Genomic DNA, 18,146 nt, shown 5'->3' with positions numbered 1-18,146 from the left:
CTTGTTAAGAGGAAGAATAGAACACTTATTGATATGGCAAGGTCTATGCTTAGTGAGTATAATATGAGTCAATCTTTTTGGGCCAAAGCTATCAACATGGCTTGCTATTGTAGCAACCGCCTCTATTGTCACCCATTGAAAGAGAAGACACCATATGAGCTCTTGAATGGTAGAAAGCCCAACATTGTATATTTTTGAGTCTTTGGTTACAAATGCTATATCTTGAAGAAAGGCACTAGATTGGGCAAGTTTGACAAGAAATATGATGAAGGATTCCTACTTGGTTATTCCACTACAAGCAAAGCATATAGAGTTTGGAATTTGGATAGTGGTACTATTGAGGAAGTTCATGATGTTGAATTTGATTAAACCAAGGGTTCACGAGTAGAGAATGAAAACTTGGAAGATGTTAGAGGCATTCAACTTTCAAATGCCATGGAGAACATGGATATTGGTGAATTGAGGCCTAGGCAAGTGAATGATGATGAAGATGATCAAGTGCAAGTGCTCTCTAACTCAAATTTGCAAGATGATATAAATCAAGTTAGTACAAGTGGCTCTCATGATAATGAATAAGATCAAGTGGCTAGTACATCATCTCAACCCAATTATCAAGTACGTGCAAGCAATCAAGTTCCAATACTCCAACCAACCAATATTGCAAGGGATCATCCATTGGACACTATCACTGGTGATATTTTAAGAGGTATGCAAATAAGATCAAGATTAGCATCCTTTTATGAGTATTTCTCATTCGTGTTATCCATTAAACCAAAGAAGATAGATGAAGTATTGAAGGATGTTGATTGGGTAAATGTTATGCATAAAGAATTGAATAACTTCACAAGAAATCAAGTTGGGAATTGGTAGAAAGACCAAAGGGATACAATGTGATTAGAACCAAATGGGTCTTTAGAAACAAGAAAGATCAAGATGGGATAGTAGTAAGGAACAAAGCAAGATTGGCAGCACAAGGCTATACACAAGTTAAAGGTCTTAACTTTAGAGAAACATATGCCTCGGTTGCTAGATTAGAAGCAATTAGAATCTTGCTAGCCTATGCTTGTGCCCACAACATCAAACTCTATCAAATGGATGTCAAGAGTGCATTTCTCAATGGTTACATCAATGAAGAAGTTTATGTTGAGCAACCTCCTGGTTTTAAAGATGATAAGAAGCCCAACCATGTATACAAGTTGAAGAAAGCATTGTATGGCTTGAAGCAAGCACCTAGAGCATGGTATGAGAGATTGAGGGATTTCCTACTCTCTAAAGGGTTCATAATGGGCAAGGTTGACACCACTCTTTTCATCAAGAAGATTGGCAAAGACTTGTTTGTATTGCAAATCTACGTTGATGATATCATATTTGGATCAACCAATCAAGATTTTTGTGACGAGTTTGAAAAGATGATGGCTAATGAGTTTGAGATGTCCATGATTGGAGAGTTAAGTTACTTCCTTGGTCTTCAAATCAAGCAATTAAAGAATGGTATATTTGTAAGTCAAGGCAAGTACATCAAGGACATGATCAAGAAGTTTGGCATGAGTGATAGCAAAGCTATTAGCACACCAATAGGAACAAATGGCAACTTGGATAGTGATGCAAGTGGAAATATGGTGGATCAAAAATTGTATCGGTCTATGATTGGAAGCCTACTCTATATGACTGCATCAAGGCTGGATGTCATGTTTAGTGTATGCTTGTGTGCAAGATTTTAAGCCTCACCAAGAGAAAGTCATTTGAAGGCTACAAAGAGAATATTGAGGTACTTGAAGCATACACCGAATGTTGGTTTGTGGTATCCCAAAGGAGCAAGATTTGAGTTGATTGGATATTCGGACTCCGATTATGCGGGATGCAAAGTTGAGAGAAAGAGCACATTAGGCACATGTCAACTATTGGGAAGATCACTTGTGTCTTGGTCATCAAAGAAGCAAAATAGTATAGCACTTTCAACCACCGAAGCAGAGTATATTTTGGCCGGTAGTTGTTGTGCACAAATACTTTAGATGAAGGCCACTTTGAGTGATTTTGGAATCAAGTTTAAGAGAGTGCCATTGCTATGTGACAATGAGAGTGCAATCAAGTTGACCAACAATCCGGTTCAACATGTAAGAACAAAGCATATAGATGTCCGCCACCATTTCATAAGAGATCACCAACAAAAGGGGGACATTTACATTGAGAGTGTGGGCATTGAAGATCAACTTATCGATATATTCACCAAGCCATTAGATGAGAAAAGGTTTTGCAAGCTAAGGAATGAGTTGAATATATTGGATTTCTCAAATATGTGTTGATGCACCCCCCCCACTTATATGACATGCCTCTCCTTCGAGCTATTCAAGGTAAAAGTTGATTGGCATGACATACATCCTTGCTAAGGACATGTTTAGTGCATCTAGTTACATTTTTCAATTTATTAGGACCCTTCAAGTGGTTTAATTTTATTAAGCTCATTCATGAAAATCAAATGATTTGATGATTGTATGGTACCACTATTGCTTCTATGCTTGACTTGATCTAGTGGTAGCATATGACATGTTTGTGGGCTTGTAAACCTAGTGTTTAATCTAGAAAATGAGCTATAAGTGTTTAACTCAACATGGTACAAGATAACCCTTATTTGGAGGTGTGAAGAAGCTTGTCCTTGGATCAAACCGAGTTAAATATCTTTGGCAAACATTCTAGTTTGAACCAAATTTGGGAATATGATCCTCACCCCATTGATTGACGTTGATAATCTCAACCTATCTAGTTTTTTGAACCTTTATGGTCATTGATGACAAAAGGGGAGAGAAACAAAGATATTAGTACATGGGGAGAAAAACAAAGATATTAGTGTACTAAGATACTAAGATAGTGAAAAGACAACAAAGGAGGAGAACTTGACATAGGGGGAGAGATATGACAAAGGAAAGGGATCAATTAAAATCTTGAGCACACAAGTAGGGGGAGCAAGCTCATAAACTTGTATGGTGCATTTGAATGTGCATTTCATATGTTTGCTTGCATGGCACAAGTGTTAAATTTCAATATCCATGCTTGTGTGGTGTATGCTAGTTGCAGGTTTGAATGATGAAATAAAAAACTAGCATGCATAGGATATCTAATGATTTCATTTCCAAGTGTTTCCAAGTGGTATTAAGCTAACCATGGTGCTAAGGATGGTATAATGGTGCACTCCGATTGGTATCACGCTTCAAAGGTCCATCTTTTATACCTTAGCATCATTTGGTAGACATTGACTCCTATATTTCCTATCTAAGCATATGTGCAAGCTACAATCTAAACTCTTAGCACATATGTAGGGGGAGCAATTGCTACCATATGGAGTTCATGAAACTTGTCCATATCCTTTTACACATGGTAAATATGCTTGGACAAGCAACATAGATTCAATTGAATTTTAATTCATATCTTTGTATAAGGGTTGTCATCAATTACCAAAAAGGGGGAGATTGAAAGCTCTAGTTTGGTTTTGGTGAACTGATGAAACCCTAAGTGATAACCTAGTTTATCAAGTAATCATGAGATAGGTAGCACACTCCAAGTGGTGAAGCAAATGAAGATCATAGCATGATGATGATGATGCCATGATGATGATCAAGTGCTTGGACTTGGAAAGAAGAAAGAGAAAAATAAAAAGCTCAAGGCAAAGGTATAAATCATAGGAGCTATTTTGTTTTGGTGATCAAGACACTTAGAGAGTGTGATCACATTTAGGATTGATAGACGTACTATTAAGAGGGGTGAAACTCGTATCGAAATGCGGTTATCAAAGTGCCACTAGATGCTCTAACTCATTGCATATGCATTTAGGATCTAGTGGAGTGCTAACACCCTTGAAAATATTTATGAAAATATGCTAACATATGTGCACAAGGTGATACATTTGGTGGTTGGCACATTTGAGCAAGGGTGAAGAAGATAGAGGTGAAAAGGAGTTGGTCTCACTGGTCACAAAGTGACTGGACGCTGGTCTTAGAGGGACCAGCGTGTCTGGTCAGTTGTAACAGTGAAGACGTTGGCATCAGTTAAATGACCAGACGCTGGGTCTTGGATTGACCGGATGCTGAGGTCTAGCATCCGGTCCTATTGTCAGGAAGCGTGGAGAAAAGTCACTGAGTGACCGGACACTTGCAGGATCCGATCAAGCATGACCGGACACATCCGGTCACAGAAAATTATTTCTAGAACCTTACTGAAAATGACTGGACGCTAAAGGCTCAGCGTCCGATTAGTTTGTGCGCAGCGTCCAGTCAACAGACAACCGTTGAGATCGTGCAAACAGTATTCAAAGAGAAGGGACACGTGGCGTGTATCACATGACCAGACGCTGAGGGCCAGCGTCCGGTCAATCTGATCAGAGCGTCCGGTCACCCCGTGTTGTGCCCAGTGAAGGGGTATAACGGCTCTATTTTATGGGGGCTTCTATTTAAGCCCCATGGCTGGCTCAATCTCACTCTCTTGGCCATTTGCATTGACATAGCAACCTTGTGAGCTTAGCCAAAGCCCTCCCACTCATCTCCATCATTGATTCATCATCTTTGTGAGATTGGGAGAGAATCCATGTGCATTGCTTGAGTGATTGCATCTAGAGGCACTTGGTGTTCGTGTTTCGCTGCGGGATTCGCTTGTTTCTCTTGGTGGTTGCCGCCACCTAGACGGCTTGGAGTAGCGAGGATCGTCGAGCGGAGAGCGGTGATTGTCTCCGGCTTCGATCGTGGTGATTGTAAGGGGTTCTTGACCTTTCCCCGACGGAGAGCCAAAAGGTACTCTAGTGGATTGCTCGTGGCTTGCGTGATCCTTATTTTGTGTTGGTTGTGCGGCACCCTATTAAGGGTTTGGTGTATGAAGCCAATTAGCGCGTGAACCTCCAAGTGAGTGAATCACCACAACGAGGACTAGCTTGCCGGCAAGCAAGTGGACCTCAGTAAAAAATCATTGTGTTCATCATTGATTCCGAGGTGATTGGTCTTCATTGTTATTCATCCTTGTGATTGATTGGTTCCTTCATCTATACGTCAGTATAACCTTCTTGATCACTCTCTTTACATTACCACAAACTAGTTGTCAAGCTCTTTAGTGTAGCTAGTTGTGAGAGCTTGGTTGGTTGGTTGGTGTGGCTCTTTAGTTAGCCTTTGAGAGCACACTAACATAGGGTAGTGTCATAGCTATTGTGTGAATAGATACTATCTAAACTAGAATTGTGGTAAGTGGCTTGCATTTTGTGTAGGCTAGCGCAACACTTGCTTCGCCTTATAATTGTCTAACCATTTTGTTAAGTGTTGTTGTAGAAATTTTTATTAGGCTATTCACCCCCCTCTAGCCATTAGGACCTTTCACTCACCTAGGTCAAGCTACCCATCCATACCCCCCTTAATAGTACGGCCAAAGGAAAAACAAAGTCCTAAACTACTCTAAGTGTCTCTTCAACTCCAATCAACACTTAGAACTAGTCCATCCTTTGAAATCTGAAACGATTTCCATCGTAGGGGCATGACCATCATGATCGCCCAATCGATCTCCATTACCATGACCTAACTTAATTGCCTCTGCAAAACAAACATTAGTCATAGTAATCATGTATTGTCATTAATCACCAAAACTCAACTAGGGGCCTAGATGCTTGCACCTTGTTCAATGAGGATGCAGCGCTGTAGGATCTAGGTGTGGCTTCACCTGTAGAGCTCACCCTCAATAATGACAAAGGACTTGGCATGATGCGTGAGCCACTGAGCCTTTGTTTTGTCTGTCGGCAGTGCCTCACGGAGGAGGTAGTTGAGGTAAGGTGTCCTCCAGTCGGCCAGAGGGTCGGGCTCTATCGCTAGATCCTCATCAAGCTCCATGACTTTGGGGTCGAATAGAGCCACCGGATGGTTAGCCCCTGAGCCCAGCACTTGGGACTTGATAACCTTAACTAATAAGCAAGATACATCGTCCAGTACTCCTAGTCGATGACTGCTGGTGGCATTTGGACCTCGATCCACTCTACAACGAAATCAGCCAGTATTTGGGACTTGATGGCCGTCCGAGGGGCATATGAAATGCCTTGACCCATCAGCTCGAGTGCCCACTTCACAATTCTTCCTATGGCATCCCGATTTTGTACAACCTCGCCGAGAGGGAAGGACGTCACAACCATCACCGGATGCTACTTGAAGTAGTGACGCAACTTTCTCTTGGTGATAAGGATGACATATAGGAGTTTCTAGATTTGGGGGTAGCGAGTCTTGGAATCAGACAAGACCTCGCTAATGAAGTACACGAGATGCTGCACTTTGAGGGCGTGTCCCTCTTCTTCTCGCTCTACCACCAAGGTGGTGCTGACCACTTGTGTGGTGGCCACAATGTAGAGCAGAAGTGGTTCCCCATTGGTTGGGGGGACTAGGATCGGGGCCTTCATCAAGAGCTGCTTGACCTTGTCAAGTGCCTCCTAGGCCTCGGGCGTCCATTCGAAGCGGTCGGCATTCTTCAGAAGCCAATAGAGGGGGAGACCTCTTTTGCCGAGGCATGAGATAAAGCGACTGAGTGCGGCGAGGCATCCTGTAACTCGTTGTACCCCCTTTATGTTCTAGATTGAGCCTATCCTCATGATGGCTGAGATCTTCTCCGGGTTGGTTTCGATGCCGCGCTTGGAGATGATAAAACCCAGCAGCATACCCCTTGGGACCCCGAAAATGCACTTCTCGGGGTTGAGTTTGATACCGTTTGCTCGGAGTTTTGTGAAGGTCTGCTCTAGGTTGGCTATAACCTAGTCAGTTGGTTTAGATTTGACCATGATGTTGTCGATGTAGGCCTCGATGGTCCACCCGATGAGATCTCTGAAACACTTGAGCATGCAGCGTTGGTACGTAGCCCCCACATTCTTCAGGCCGAACGACATTGTGACATAGCAAAATGATCTGAATGGGGTGATAAAAGATGTCACAAGCTGGTCGGACTCTTTCATCGTGATTTGATGGTACCCGAAGTACGCATCAAGGAAGCAAAGGGTTTCACACCCTGAAGTCGAGTCGACTACTTGGTCTATGCATGGCAAAGGAAGCGGATCCTTTGGACATGCTTTGTTGAGACCCGTGTAGTCAACACACATTCTCTATTTCCCATTCTTTTTTATACAAGAATGGGATTGGCTAACCACTCAGGGTGGTATACTTCCCTGATGAACCCAGACGCCAAAAGCTTCGCAATCTCCTCACCGATGGCCCTGCGTTTCTCCTCATCGAAGCGACACAGGCGTTGCTTCACCGGCTTGGAGCCTAGCCTGATCTTCAAGGCATGCTCGATGACTTCTCTTGAAATGCCTGGTATGTCCAAGAGTCTCCATGCAAAGATGTCTCTGTTGGCGTGGAGGAAGTCGGCGAGCGTGCTTTCCTATTTGGAGGAAAGCGTGGTGCCGATGCGCACCACTTTTCTCTCAGAGCTGCTGGGGTCTATGAGGACCTCCTTGGTGCCCTCTATAGGCTCGAAAGACCTAGCCGACCGCTTGGGGTCGGGCACTTCTTCGATGACCTCCTCCTTGATGGCCACAAGCTCTTTGGAGGCAACAATTGTCGTGGCATGTTCGCAGCACTCGACCTCACACTCGTAGGCGCGCTGGAAGGAGGTGCCGATGGTGATAACCCCACATGGACCTGGCATCTTCAACTTTAGATAGGTGTAGTTGAGGACGGCCATGAACTTCATGTAGCATGGACGTCGTAGGATGGCGTGGTAGGTCTCGTGGAACCCAACCACCTCGAAGGTAAGGGTCTCCATCCAATAATTGGTTGGATTCCCAAAGGTGATGGACAGATCGATCAAGTGGCATGGCCTGCTTTCTAGGCACGATGCCATGGAAAGGTGCCCCGGTCGGCCAGATGCGCAATCAGTCAATGCCCATGGCGTCGAGCGTTTCAGAGTACATGATGTTGAGGCCATTGCCTCCATCCATCAGCACCTTGGTGAGCCACTTTGTGCCGATGATCGGGTCGACCACGAGCGGGTATCTTCCTAGCTGTGGGACGCTTTTTAGGTGGTTGGTCCGATCAAAGGTTATGGCTGACTCTGACCATCGAAGGAAGGAAGGCATGGCCGGCTCAGCCGTATAGACCTCATGGTGCGTAAGCTTCTGGCAGCGCTTGGAGTCGTAGGCTGCCGACCCACCAAAGATCATGAGGCAGCCATCCAACATCGAAAATCCATCGTCCTTCCCCTCGGTGTCATCTATGGCTGGCTTGGGCTCCTTCCTATGCTCCCCCTTGTTGGAGCCTCTAGACAAGAACCGCTCCATGAGGACGCAGTCCTTGTATAAGTGCTTGACAGGGAAAGCATGGTTTGGGCATGGCCCTTCGAGCAGCTTCTCGAAGTGGTCTAGGGTACCCTTGGCGGGCTTCTGACCTCCCTTGTGATCGGCAGTGGCCACGAGCGAGCCCTTGCGCCGCTGCTTGTTCTTCTTCTTATTGGGGCGGTTGGAGGCGCCTTCGCCCGTGTCCTTGTCCCGCTTTGCCTTGCCCTTGGGGCAGTCAAAAATTGCCCCGACCGTCTCCTCGCTCGAGGCATGTCTGGTGGCGATGTCGAGGAGCTCCTTGGTGGTTCACAGGCTCTTATGTCCTAGCTTGTGAACCTAGGACTTACAGGTGGTCCCGGACAGGAAAACTCCTATGATGTTGGTGTCGGCAACGTCGGGCAGCTCGTTGCACTACCGGGAGAAGCGCTGGATGTACCCATGAAGAGTTTCCCTAGACTTCTATCGATAGTTTTTAAGATCCTATGGGTTCCCAGGACGCGTGTACGTGCCCTAGAAATTTCCCACGAAGATCTCTTTTAGGCCCACCTAACTTTGGATTTAGTTGGGCGGAAGGTGTTCCAACCACGTTCGTGCTGAATCGGTCAGGAACAATAGAAGGTTGCGGATAATGAAATTATCACTTTCTGCTCCATCAACTTGGCAAGCAAGCCAATAATCCTTAAGCCACATTCTGGGGTTTGTTTCCCTAGAGTATTTCAGGATGTTAGTACCATGGTGGGAAGACGGCGTTGAGGATGTGTCGGCCAAAAGCCTGAGGTCCCAACAAGTCGGGGCTCGGGCTTTGGTCCTTGCCACTATCATAGCGGCCGCCACGTCGAGGGTGGTAGCAGTGGCTAGCCACCTCCCTCTCGTCGCCGTGCTCATGCCTGCGGGCATCCAAGGTGTTGCGCGCGTCACGATGGAGGCCAAGATGCTCATACATCGGGGCCGTGACGTGTAGCCTATTGCCTCACTGTGCCTAGTGGACTAACATGTCCCTGTCGGGTCGCTCTGAGGGCGCGTGCTGGCTGGCGTCGAGCTCACATCATCAGGAAAATGAGCTCTCAGCCTGCTGCACTGTCGCACGCTCGAGTAGCGTGTGAATCTCATGATGGGACTAACAATCCTTGGGTGTCGCAGGCTCTAGAAGCCCCCAGAGCAAGGTCGTCGCGACAACGATGTTCTGGCTTACCCGGGTGAAGTGTGGGAGGGCTTTGTCATACTTGATGATCCTCTGATTCATGTCACGAGCCATGGCACATGCGCACCCACTGTCTCCGTGGCGCTCGATCTCTCACTCGAGCTCCGCACGTTCCTGCTCGAGGTAGAGTCGTGCTTCTTTGAGCTCTTGGTGCCGCGCCCTCAGCTGCTCTACCTACAGGCAAGGTGGGCCCCCTACATCCCCCTCGACCTCATCATCGAGGTCGTCTATTGGGGTAGCCCCTCCCTCATGATGCTTTTGATGTATCCCTCAGGGGTACCTGCCATGAAACATTCTCACAAGGGGTGATGGCTCCCTTGCTGGAATCAGAGTCGGAGGGCAACTTCAATCCTCCTGTAAGAAGGTTGTGGAAAGATTTCATGACGTATTCGGTCATCCCCATGAACTCATCATTCGTAGGGGATGGGGCGTGCGCTGCGCCACAAGGTGGCCAACGGTCTCTGCGACGTTGCGTAGACCGAACGGGAGCGCTGTCGGGCGCTCCAAATGAGGTATTCTGGGGAGAGCGGCTCTCCTCCGGCAAGCTGCATCATAACATTGGCGAATGAGAAGGTGAGGCGGCGCAAGTCCTCCCGGGATGGTCGGGGTCCCAAAAAGGCGCCGAGCTAGCGCTGTAGCCTCCGGTAATCGAAGCCAAGGAGTTGGTCGCTCCCGAGGGCGTGGGCCCTTGGTGCGTGCAGCTGCAGCTCCTCAAGCATCTCGGTGACCACGCCGAGGCCAGCAGAGTGGAGAGGCTAGACAACGGTGAGAACCTGCGCCAACTCTCCCTCCGTCATAACAATGAAGTCCAGGTTCCCGAAGCGCACGTGCACACCTGAGACCCAGCTGACGCTGTGACTAGCCATCCGAGGCTTGATGTGGACGTCGAGACGCGTAAAAAGCCCCTACCTGGCACGCCAACTGTCGGTGTTTTTGGACCATGGACTAGTAAATTTATATTTGTGCGTCTGGCTCAGATGGTGTGCTCAGAGGACACAAGGGTTTATACTGGTTCAAGCGGAACGTCCCTATGTTTAGTTCACTGCTGCTCGTGTTACCAGCACTTGGTTTGCAGTAGGGGTTATAAACAAGCGAGAGAGGGAGAGGATCCCAAGTCTCCGGTGAAAGGAGTGAACGGGTGCTGAGAGCTCAGTTGCCGCTCAGCCATGTGCTCGTGTCATGCTTTTGTGTCCAGATCCCCTTTTCATGGGGCGCCCTGCTTCCCCTTTTATAGGCAAAGGGAAAGCGCGGGTTATAGAGTAGGAAAAGAAGAAGAACGAGAGAGAAGAAGGCTTCCTGGGTTGTCGGGTCCTTCTTCTCCTTCATGCGGGTCCCGCTGATCCTGTATATGTCAATAGGGATGGCTCCATGTTGTGGCCCTGTTCGTCACTGTTGCCATACGCAGGCGTCATCTGCCGGTCATGACGTTCCACTCCGTCCCTGTCAGCGTCTGTACGAGGATTAAGCAGAACAGCACCGGCACGCCCGGCACTGTTCTTGATGTGAATCCCCAGGTATGGCCCGTCATGGCCACATGTTACATCGAGGAGTGCCAGTCTCTTTCCTGGCGTCAGAGTTTTGACCCAGGCCCATACGCTTGGACCTGGAGTGGTTGGCGGCGATATGGGTCCCCGTCGGACGAGACGAAACCCGCGTCCTCGAGGTTAGGCGAGACAGAGCCCGCGACCTTGGGTGAGACGAAAACCGTGTCCTTAGGGTTGGGTGAGACGGAGCCCGCACCCAATGGGTCGGACGAGACGGAGCCCACAGCCTTGGGCGAGACGAAACCCATATCCTTGGGGTCAGGCGAGACGGAGCACGCACCTAAGGGGTCGGATGAGACGGAGCCCACGACCTTGGGGTCAGACGAGATCTTTTAATACGTCTCGAGCCATCTGGGGAAGTTAGCGTGGGCGCTAACTTTCTTGCTTTGGGTATCCCTAATATCGATATCTGACAGCGTCTTTCCCCATCGTTGTGCCTCTGCCACCACCGTATTTGCCATCCAGTTGCTGGATATGTGGCCACTTAGATCACGTACAATTGGTCTTATAGCCAAGCTACTCAACATTTTTGTTGACATGGAGAGAGAGGCGAGCTTAGCTCTCATGCAAGGAACAATCTCGGCACGAGAGCTAATGTAGCGGTGGAGTATATGTGAAGAGAGAGATAAAAGAGAACGTAAGACATGGCACCGCATAATAATAAAAAACTTTTTATAGATAAACATAAGAAAATAACTATTATATAGTTTTGCTCTTATAACTTAATTTATAGTAAGCACTTAACTCTATTATTCATCTTGTTACGAGACTATAACAAGATCCCTGAACGCCGCAGACCACGGTTGATACTCTACAATGTGAGTTTTGACTATTTGAGAGATCCTCCAGGCTCTAGCCCGATGACAGTTGTGCTCACCGTGCTTCACGGAAGGAGAAGTGTCGTCAGTAGGGCTGTCAAGGTGGGACCTACTTCCATTTCCTCTATTCCTGATATGATCTTCCGTTTCGAGGACTTGGTTTTTGCTCCACTGGTGACCAGCTGCCATATGTTGCTACATAAACATTTAAATAGTCAAGCAAGCATGACTACATGCCAGGTAGCGTCTAAGGGCCATTTTAATAACCCACTTCCGCCCGCTTGTCGTTTATCCTGCTCCGTTCTGTTGTAGACTCGAAACGATGTTGTTTGGTAGAGCTCCCACGACAACTTCAAGTCCTAACCCAACAAAGGAAGAGGAGGGTGAGCTGTGGTGGCGTGAGGATGAGGCGTGGGCTGGGTCCTGGCCAACTCGATGACGACGAGGTTGGTCTCGGGACGGTGAGACAACGGGGAGGAGAAGTGATAGTGGAGTTGGGGAGCAAGTTTTTTTTTTCTCTCCCTACCCGTAGTGTAAGTTGTCGGGAGCTGCGGCGTTTGATGGTGCTTTGCAGCTTCTCCTGTGGAGTGGACTAAAGGGAAGTGTTGCCCAACGGGCCCTAAATACGCTAAATGGCCGTCTAAGCGAACAATGATTTTATGAGTGATATATTTACCACGCAAAAAAAAAAAAACCAACTGCACGAAAGAAGACAAATTAGATTACACAAACGACACTGAGAAAAAAACAAACTATCATATTCACTAAGATCTTGTTTAGATGTGCATGTATTCATTTTAATCCACGTACGTTGAAGTGGATTGAACATAAATTCCATTCTATTCCACTTCAACACATGTAGGTTGAGGTGGATACACATCCATCTAAACAAATGCCTAACCAGTCTTTTTACGGAATAAAATACCAAGGAAAATTGGCTGCTTTGAGATGTGAGTGAGCCCATCGAATATAGTTGAGTAGATTTGATTCTCTCACGAAACAAGAAAACATAAATAATCGTTTTGCATGAGCACTCATTCATCATCCGCTACAAAAAAAGACTGAGGGAAATTGGCTGCCTGTAATATGGCCCGTCCATAGTTGAGTTGATCATATATTCTCACGACACAGTAAAGCTAAAACATAAATAAAGTGTTAAGCAAAGATATAAAATCAGAAAACACAAATATAAATAAATACAACAAATTGATTTCTTTTTTTTTTTCTTGGCCCAAAGACCCAGGCAGTCGGTGGCCACCAAGATTGGGTCCCTTTGCCAATGCGCTTTTGGGCTGGTCTTGCCCTTGGCTTTTGCAACCTTTTCCACCTACCTTCCTCTCCAGGCTCGTCCACATTTATAAATCGTCTCGTCAGACCATTCCAATCCGGCAACTCCTGCTCCGCCTGAGCCTGAGCCTGAGCCTGAGCGTATCAAGAAAAGGGGAAGGCGGCTACCAGGGAAGAGGGTAGGCGGCGGCGGCGGGAGCAAAAGAAGAGCGGCAAATCCAAGAGAGATCAGAGCCTCAGAGGGAGAGAGAAGCGCCGAGCATGGAGAGCCCGATCTCGAGGACTAACCTGAATTGCATCAGCCTGGCGGACCCGGACGTCCAGAAATCGGTCGCGCTCCTCAAGCAGGTCTGCGGTTGTTTCTTGATTATCGTAATTTTAGTCGCTCAGGTGTCTGAATAGCAGAGGCTTGGAACTTCCTTTCTCGAGAATCATCTTGTCTTTTTGGTTATTTATAACTGTAATAGAAGGCACTTCCAGAGTTCCATCACTGCAGTATTGTTGTTTCTTTTCATGAAGGAGTGTAGGAATCTGCTTGTTATTATGTCTGTTTTTTTTTGTGCTATTCGTAAGGCAGGTTAATACTTAATAGAATTGGGTGGCTATCAGGGCACAAGTTCCACAAGAACATGGATTTCAATATATTACACTAATTGCACTACCATTGGTCAGCAATTGCTTTCACCTAGTATATATTATTTAATTGTGCCTTCAAATCTCATCCCTTTCGAAACTAAAGGTTCGTTTAGATTATGCTGACGAGAGTGACCTGCGGACCTGCCATCTTGCTTAGGTTCATTTAATTGCTTTCTTTAGGTGTCTGTTGTTAGGTTCATCAGCAGAAAAGGCAGCAACTTTGCCCAAAGATTTAGGTATAGTTGGTTCTCTTTATTAGGTGGATTCTTGTTGGTACTTGGATAGTTTATTTGTCCTAGTTTACATTTTTATTTCCTTGATTATGTCAAAAGTACATCTTGCCTCTATGACACAATCCATATAAATGCATGTTTACAGTTTTTTACATGTTATTTTGGAATTGGTAAATAGTAAGACAGTGATATAGCATGCATCCGCTTGTTTATGTTCTAGATTTTCTGATACTTATTTCCTGAGCCACACTTTGTTCAGTTTATTGCCTCATGATTGACTATAATTTAGTCTTGGACCACTAAACATCTAGTGTGCATGATATTGAAGTTTACATGTTTGTCAGCTGATTTCTTGAGTATTACTCCCTCCGTCCCAAATTATAAGTCATTCCAATTTTCTTGGAGAGTCAAAGCATCTTAAGTTTGACCAAAATTATAGAGAGAATTATAAAGACTTATGACATCAAATATGTATACTATGAAAATATAGCTAATGAAGAATCTAATGATATTTATTTGATAATATAAATGTTATTATTTCATTACATAAATTTGATCAAACTTGAGATGTTTTGACTCTCCAACAAAGTTGGAATGACATAATTTGGGATGGAGGGAGTAAATATCTTTGCTGGCTCTGTTCTTATAACATCTCTGTATCATATTCTTCTTCCTGAAAGCAATGTTTTTATTCGGTAGGCATGCCTGGATTCAGGCTTCTTCTATGTTGTGGATCATGGGATAAGCCAAGAGTTCATGGATGAAGTTTTTGCCCAGAGCAAGAAGTTCTTTGGCCTTCCTCACAGTGAGAAAATGAAGCTTCTCCGAGACGAGAAGAATCGAGGGTACACACCCATGCTAGATGAAATTCTTGACCCTGAAAATCAAGTGAATGGTTCGTTATGCAAACTCCACGCTTGTTGCGGCACATAAATCTAGTTTTCATGGGTCATCTATGATAGAGAACTGCTAGTGATGAAAATCTTGTCAGGTTATAAAAGTATTAATTTCAAAAGCATAGGACATTTAAAAAAAAAAGTCTAATGGCAACTGATCTGAGAAAATCACACTTAAATCTGGATGCCCTTCGTTTATGTACTGTACTATTTTCAGTTCCATATTTTACACATTCTTATAATCTCTATAATCTGTTTCAGGTGACTACAAGGAAGGATATTATATTGGAGTTGAGGTACCTGCAGATGATCCAGAAGCAAACAGGCCATTTTATGGTCCAAATCAGTGGCCTTCTAAAGGTAAAGCTATTTCCTTTTTGTTGAGATACCATTTACAGAACTGAATGACTCATGAATAAAGTTTTTCTGTTCATGAATCATTCAGTTTTGTACTTACAACCTCATACACTGGTTTAACGTATGTTTGAAACGCGGTGAATAATTGTAGATTATTTATAGTCCAACTCTTCTTTGTTGGTTTTTTTTGCCACATAAGAGTATATCCTTTGCTCCAGTATCATCATTTAAATTCTGATTCCTTTAACGATTAATTTGGTGATTATCATGACATTACATTGTGTTTACCTGTTTTTATATATACTTTCCATTGTTCCTTTCAGAAGTATTACCAAAATGGAGAGAAGTGATGGAGCAATATCACAGGGAGGCGTTGTGAGTTCATTGTTCCTTGACTTTAAAAATGATACTTTATATAGAAGCACATCTATTATACTAATTGGTTCTAATTTAGTTCTAAATCTGATAAAGTGGATTATTAATGTATGGTAATGAAGTATGGTAATATGCTCATATCTAGACAATTGAAGTATGGTAATGAAGTTCATAGTGTCTTGGATCAGAGCTTTTACTGTTCTGATCTGATCTGTATTCTATAAATTTCAGGAGAGTAGCAAAATCAGTGGCAAGGATCATTGCTCTTGCTCTAGATCTAGATGTGGACTTCTTTGATAGACCTGAAATGCTTGGCGAGCCTATAGCCACTTTAAGGCTCTTGCACTATGAAGGTGGACAAAAAACAGGTCATGCTTTCATGTCAAATGGTATTTACCCGCAAGGAACATAACGAATTCTGTTGTTTGATGTTCTTTCTATCATCAGGTAAAGTGTCAAATCCTGCAAAGGGTGTTTATGGAGCGGGTGCCCATTCAGATTTTGGCCTGATAACTCTCCTAGCAACAGATGATGTAGTTGGACTCCAAGTAATAAATACGTCTTGAAGCAATACCTTCTCTAATGTTTTTATTTGGATTTGTTTCAACTGGGTTTCACCCTTTTGAATTCTGCAGATATGTAAGGACAAGAATGCTCAGCCTCAAGTATGGGAATATGTAGCTCCTGTGAAAGGGTAAAGCCTATTAATCTAAATTACTTTATGTTTCCACTGAGTCATGTGTTTGGAAAGTAAAGGCATTCTGTTTAAAAAAAAAAAGTAAAGGCATGAAGTTCACGCTAGTAATCATATCTCATAATGTGTTTGGCCTTGAATTTTCAGAGAATTTATCGTCAATCTTGGTGATATGCTTGAAAGGTGGAGTAATGGTATTTTCAGGTAGGATACTAGTATCACTTGCTTATTATTGGGAGAATTAAATAGTGTTGCTGTCAGTTTGAGGAAGAAAATAGCGGTTAAACACTGCTATGCTTTGTTTACTAGTAATTACTGTTTTCTCATGATATAACACAATTTTTTCTCATACATATAGGTCAACCTTACATCGAGTGGTCCTAGATGGGCGAGAACGCTACTCGGTAAGTTTCTTCTGTTATGTAGATAAATTCATTTAAGTTGGTAGACTGCCTTAGTTATATATTATTGTAACCTGAAGTATTGCAAGACGAAAAGGACAAAAGGAAAGAAAAACACAAGTCCTTAAGTTGTTTCCCTGTTCCAGTTGCATTGAAACGAAGCATATATATATATATATATATATATAGAACAACTACTCTATAGCTGGCTACAAAATAACTTATTCTGTAGCCACCTTGAGTTACTATAATTACTATGTTAATTTATGAGATTATAGTAACTCCTTACTAAGTGGTTTACTATAACGTTATGGTAAATATCCCTATGTGTTATAGTAACCTAACTATAGTAAATATATATTGACATTATCGTAAATTAGTATATAAAATTATAGTAAATGGAGGTGGCTATAGAATAACTTATTTTGTAGCTGGCTACTGAATAGCCTCTCCCTATATATATATATATATATATATATATCTGGTAATATGCGCTGAATTAGTTGATCTCAATGGCGGTGTTTGCCTTGTCTGGAACAGATAGCCTACTTTGTGGAACCAAGCCATGACTGCGTAGTTGAGTGCCTGCCGACCTGCAAATCCGAATCAAATCCTCCAAAGTAAGCTCTTTGCCCCCTCAGATGGCTAAAGCCAGGCAGCTAAGCATCTGCTGTTCATCAGGATATATATGTCCGTTCTATTAAATTCCAAATCTTTACAGTTGCATTGCCTGTCCACTGTCCAGGTTCCCTCCGATCACCTGTTCTGCATACCTGTCCCAGCGTTACAAGGACACTCATGCAGATCTGAACTCCTACAACGACAGCAAGGCCTAAAGGATGCGCTACTAAACCCTTTTTTTCACTACTTCTGTCAGCCATCTGTACGGAAGACATGTAACCTGCAATAACACTAGGTGGAGGACGGCACTGTGTGAGTAGTGTGTACTAATATCAATACCAGATTACCAGTGTATCACATTATCAATATAGGTATAGCAGTTCTGTAGATGCCATTCTCCATGTAAGATGAAGAGAAGAATTGAAGATTAAGAATGGCCTTCTCTGTCGTGTTGTGAAGTTCCCGAGCTTATCCATGGTGCTGTTGAGGTCCCCTTTGTGTTATTCTGGCAAATAGCTCCCGACGTGAGGGCCCTAAAGCATCCGGATAATTCTCTTGTCGACTCATCCTTTTTTGGTATGATACACCAGGGTCAATTTTGTTGCGGTGGAAATCTGTCCCATCCACGTGGTGCGGCATATGCCAAAACTTTGCGAGGCTTCGGCTGGAACCAGCTTTATCCGACGATCTTCGCTGGGAAGCAGCTCTAATGCTCTATTCCTTTATCCAACGAAATGGCGTGACGATGCTCCTCTCCAAGAAGAGATGGCTGTGCTCACTGCTCAGCAACGTTGTTATCATGTAT

At 44.4% G+C, this 18,146-nt stretch overlaps 1 protein-coding gene across 2 annotated transcripts; it reads left to right on the top strand.

Annotated features, from left to right (window-relative positions):
- Nucleotides 1–13,177: 13,177 nt before the first annotated feature.
- On the top strand, nucleotides 13,178–17,832 carry LOC136457558 (2-oxoglutarate-Fe(II) type oxidoreductase hxnY). 2 transcript variants are annotated; one of them, XM_066457591.1, is made up of 11 exons: nucleotides 13,178–13,476; nucleotides 14,697–14,892; nucleotides 15,155–15,253; nucleotides 15,574–15,625; nucleotides 15,857–15,993; nucleotides 16,073–16,173; nucleotides 16,261–16,319; nucleotides 16,467–16,523; nucleotides 16,678–16,723; nucleotides 17,261–17,340; nucleotides 17,466–17,832. In XM_066457591.1, the coding sequence occupies exons 1-11, from the start codon at nucleotides 13,390–13,392 to the stop codon at nucleotides 17,554–17,556; spliced, it is 1,005 nt and encodes a 334-aa protein (XP_066313688.1). In that variant the 5' UTR covers nucleotides 13,178–13,389; the 3' UTR covers nucleotides 17,557–17,832. The 2 variants fall into 2 exon arrangements, with proteins under 2 accessions (XP_066313688.1, XP_066313689.1); XM_066457592.1 differs by having other exon boundaries at nucleotides 13,179–13,476; nucleotides 15,857–15,978.
- Nucleotides 17,833–18,146: the final 314 nt, after the last annotated feature.

The sequence above is a fragment of the Miscanthus floridulus genome, chromosome 6 (assembly GCF_019320115.1).
Source record: "Miscanthus floridulus cultivar M001 chromosome 6, ASM1932011v1, whole genome shotgun sequence".
Taxonomy (NCBI): domain Eukaryota; kingdom Viridiplantae; phylum Streptophyta; class Magnoliopsida; order Poales; family Poaceae; genus Miscanthus; species Miscanthus floridulus.
The sequence above is the reverse complement of the archived record's forward strand: the minus strand, read 5'-3'. Positions and strand labels throughout refer to the sequence as shown.

Bases quoted from the DNA above. Each gene is read 5' to 3' on its own strand.
- LOC136457558 (XM_066457591.1), top strand. From the start codon at position 13,390: ATGGAGAGCCCGATCTCGAGGACTAACCTGAATTGCATCAGCCTGGCG. The intron at 15,626-15,856 runs GTGAGTTCATTG...TATAAATTTCAG, and splicing joins CAATATCACAGGGAGGCGTT to GAGAGTAGCAAAATCAGTGG. The intron at 16,724-17,260 runs GTAAGTTTCTTC...TGTCTGGAACAG, and splicing joins ATGGGCGAGAACGCTACTCG to ATAGCCTACTTTGTGGAACC.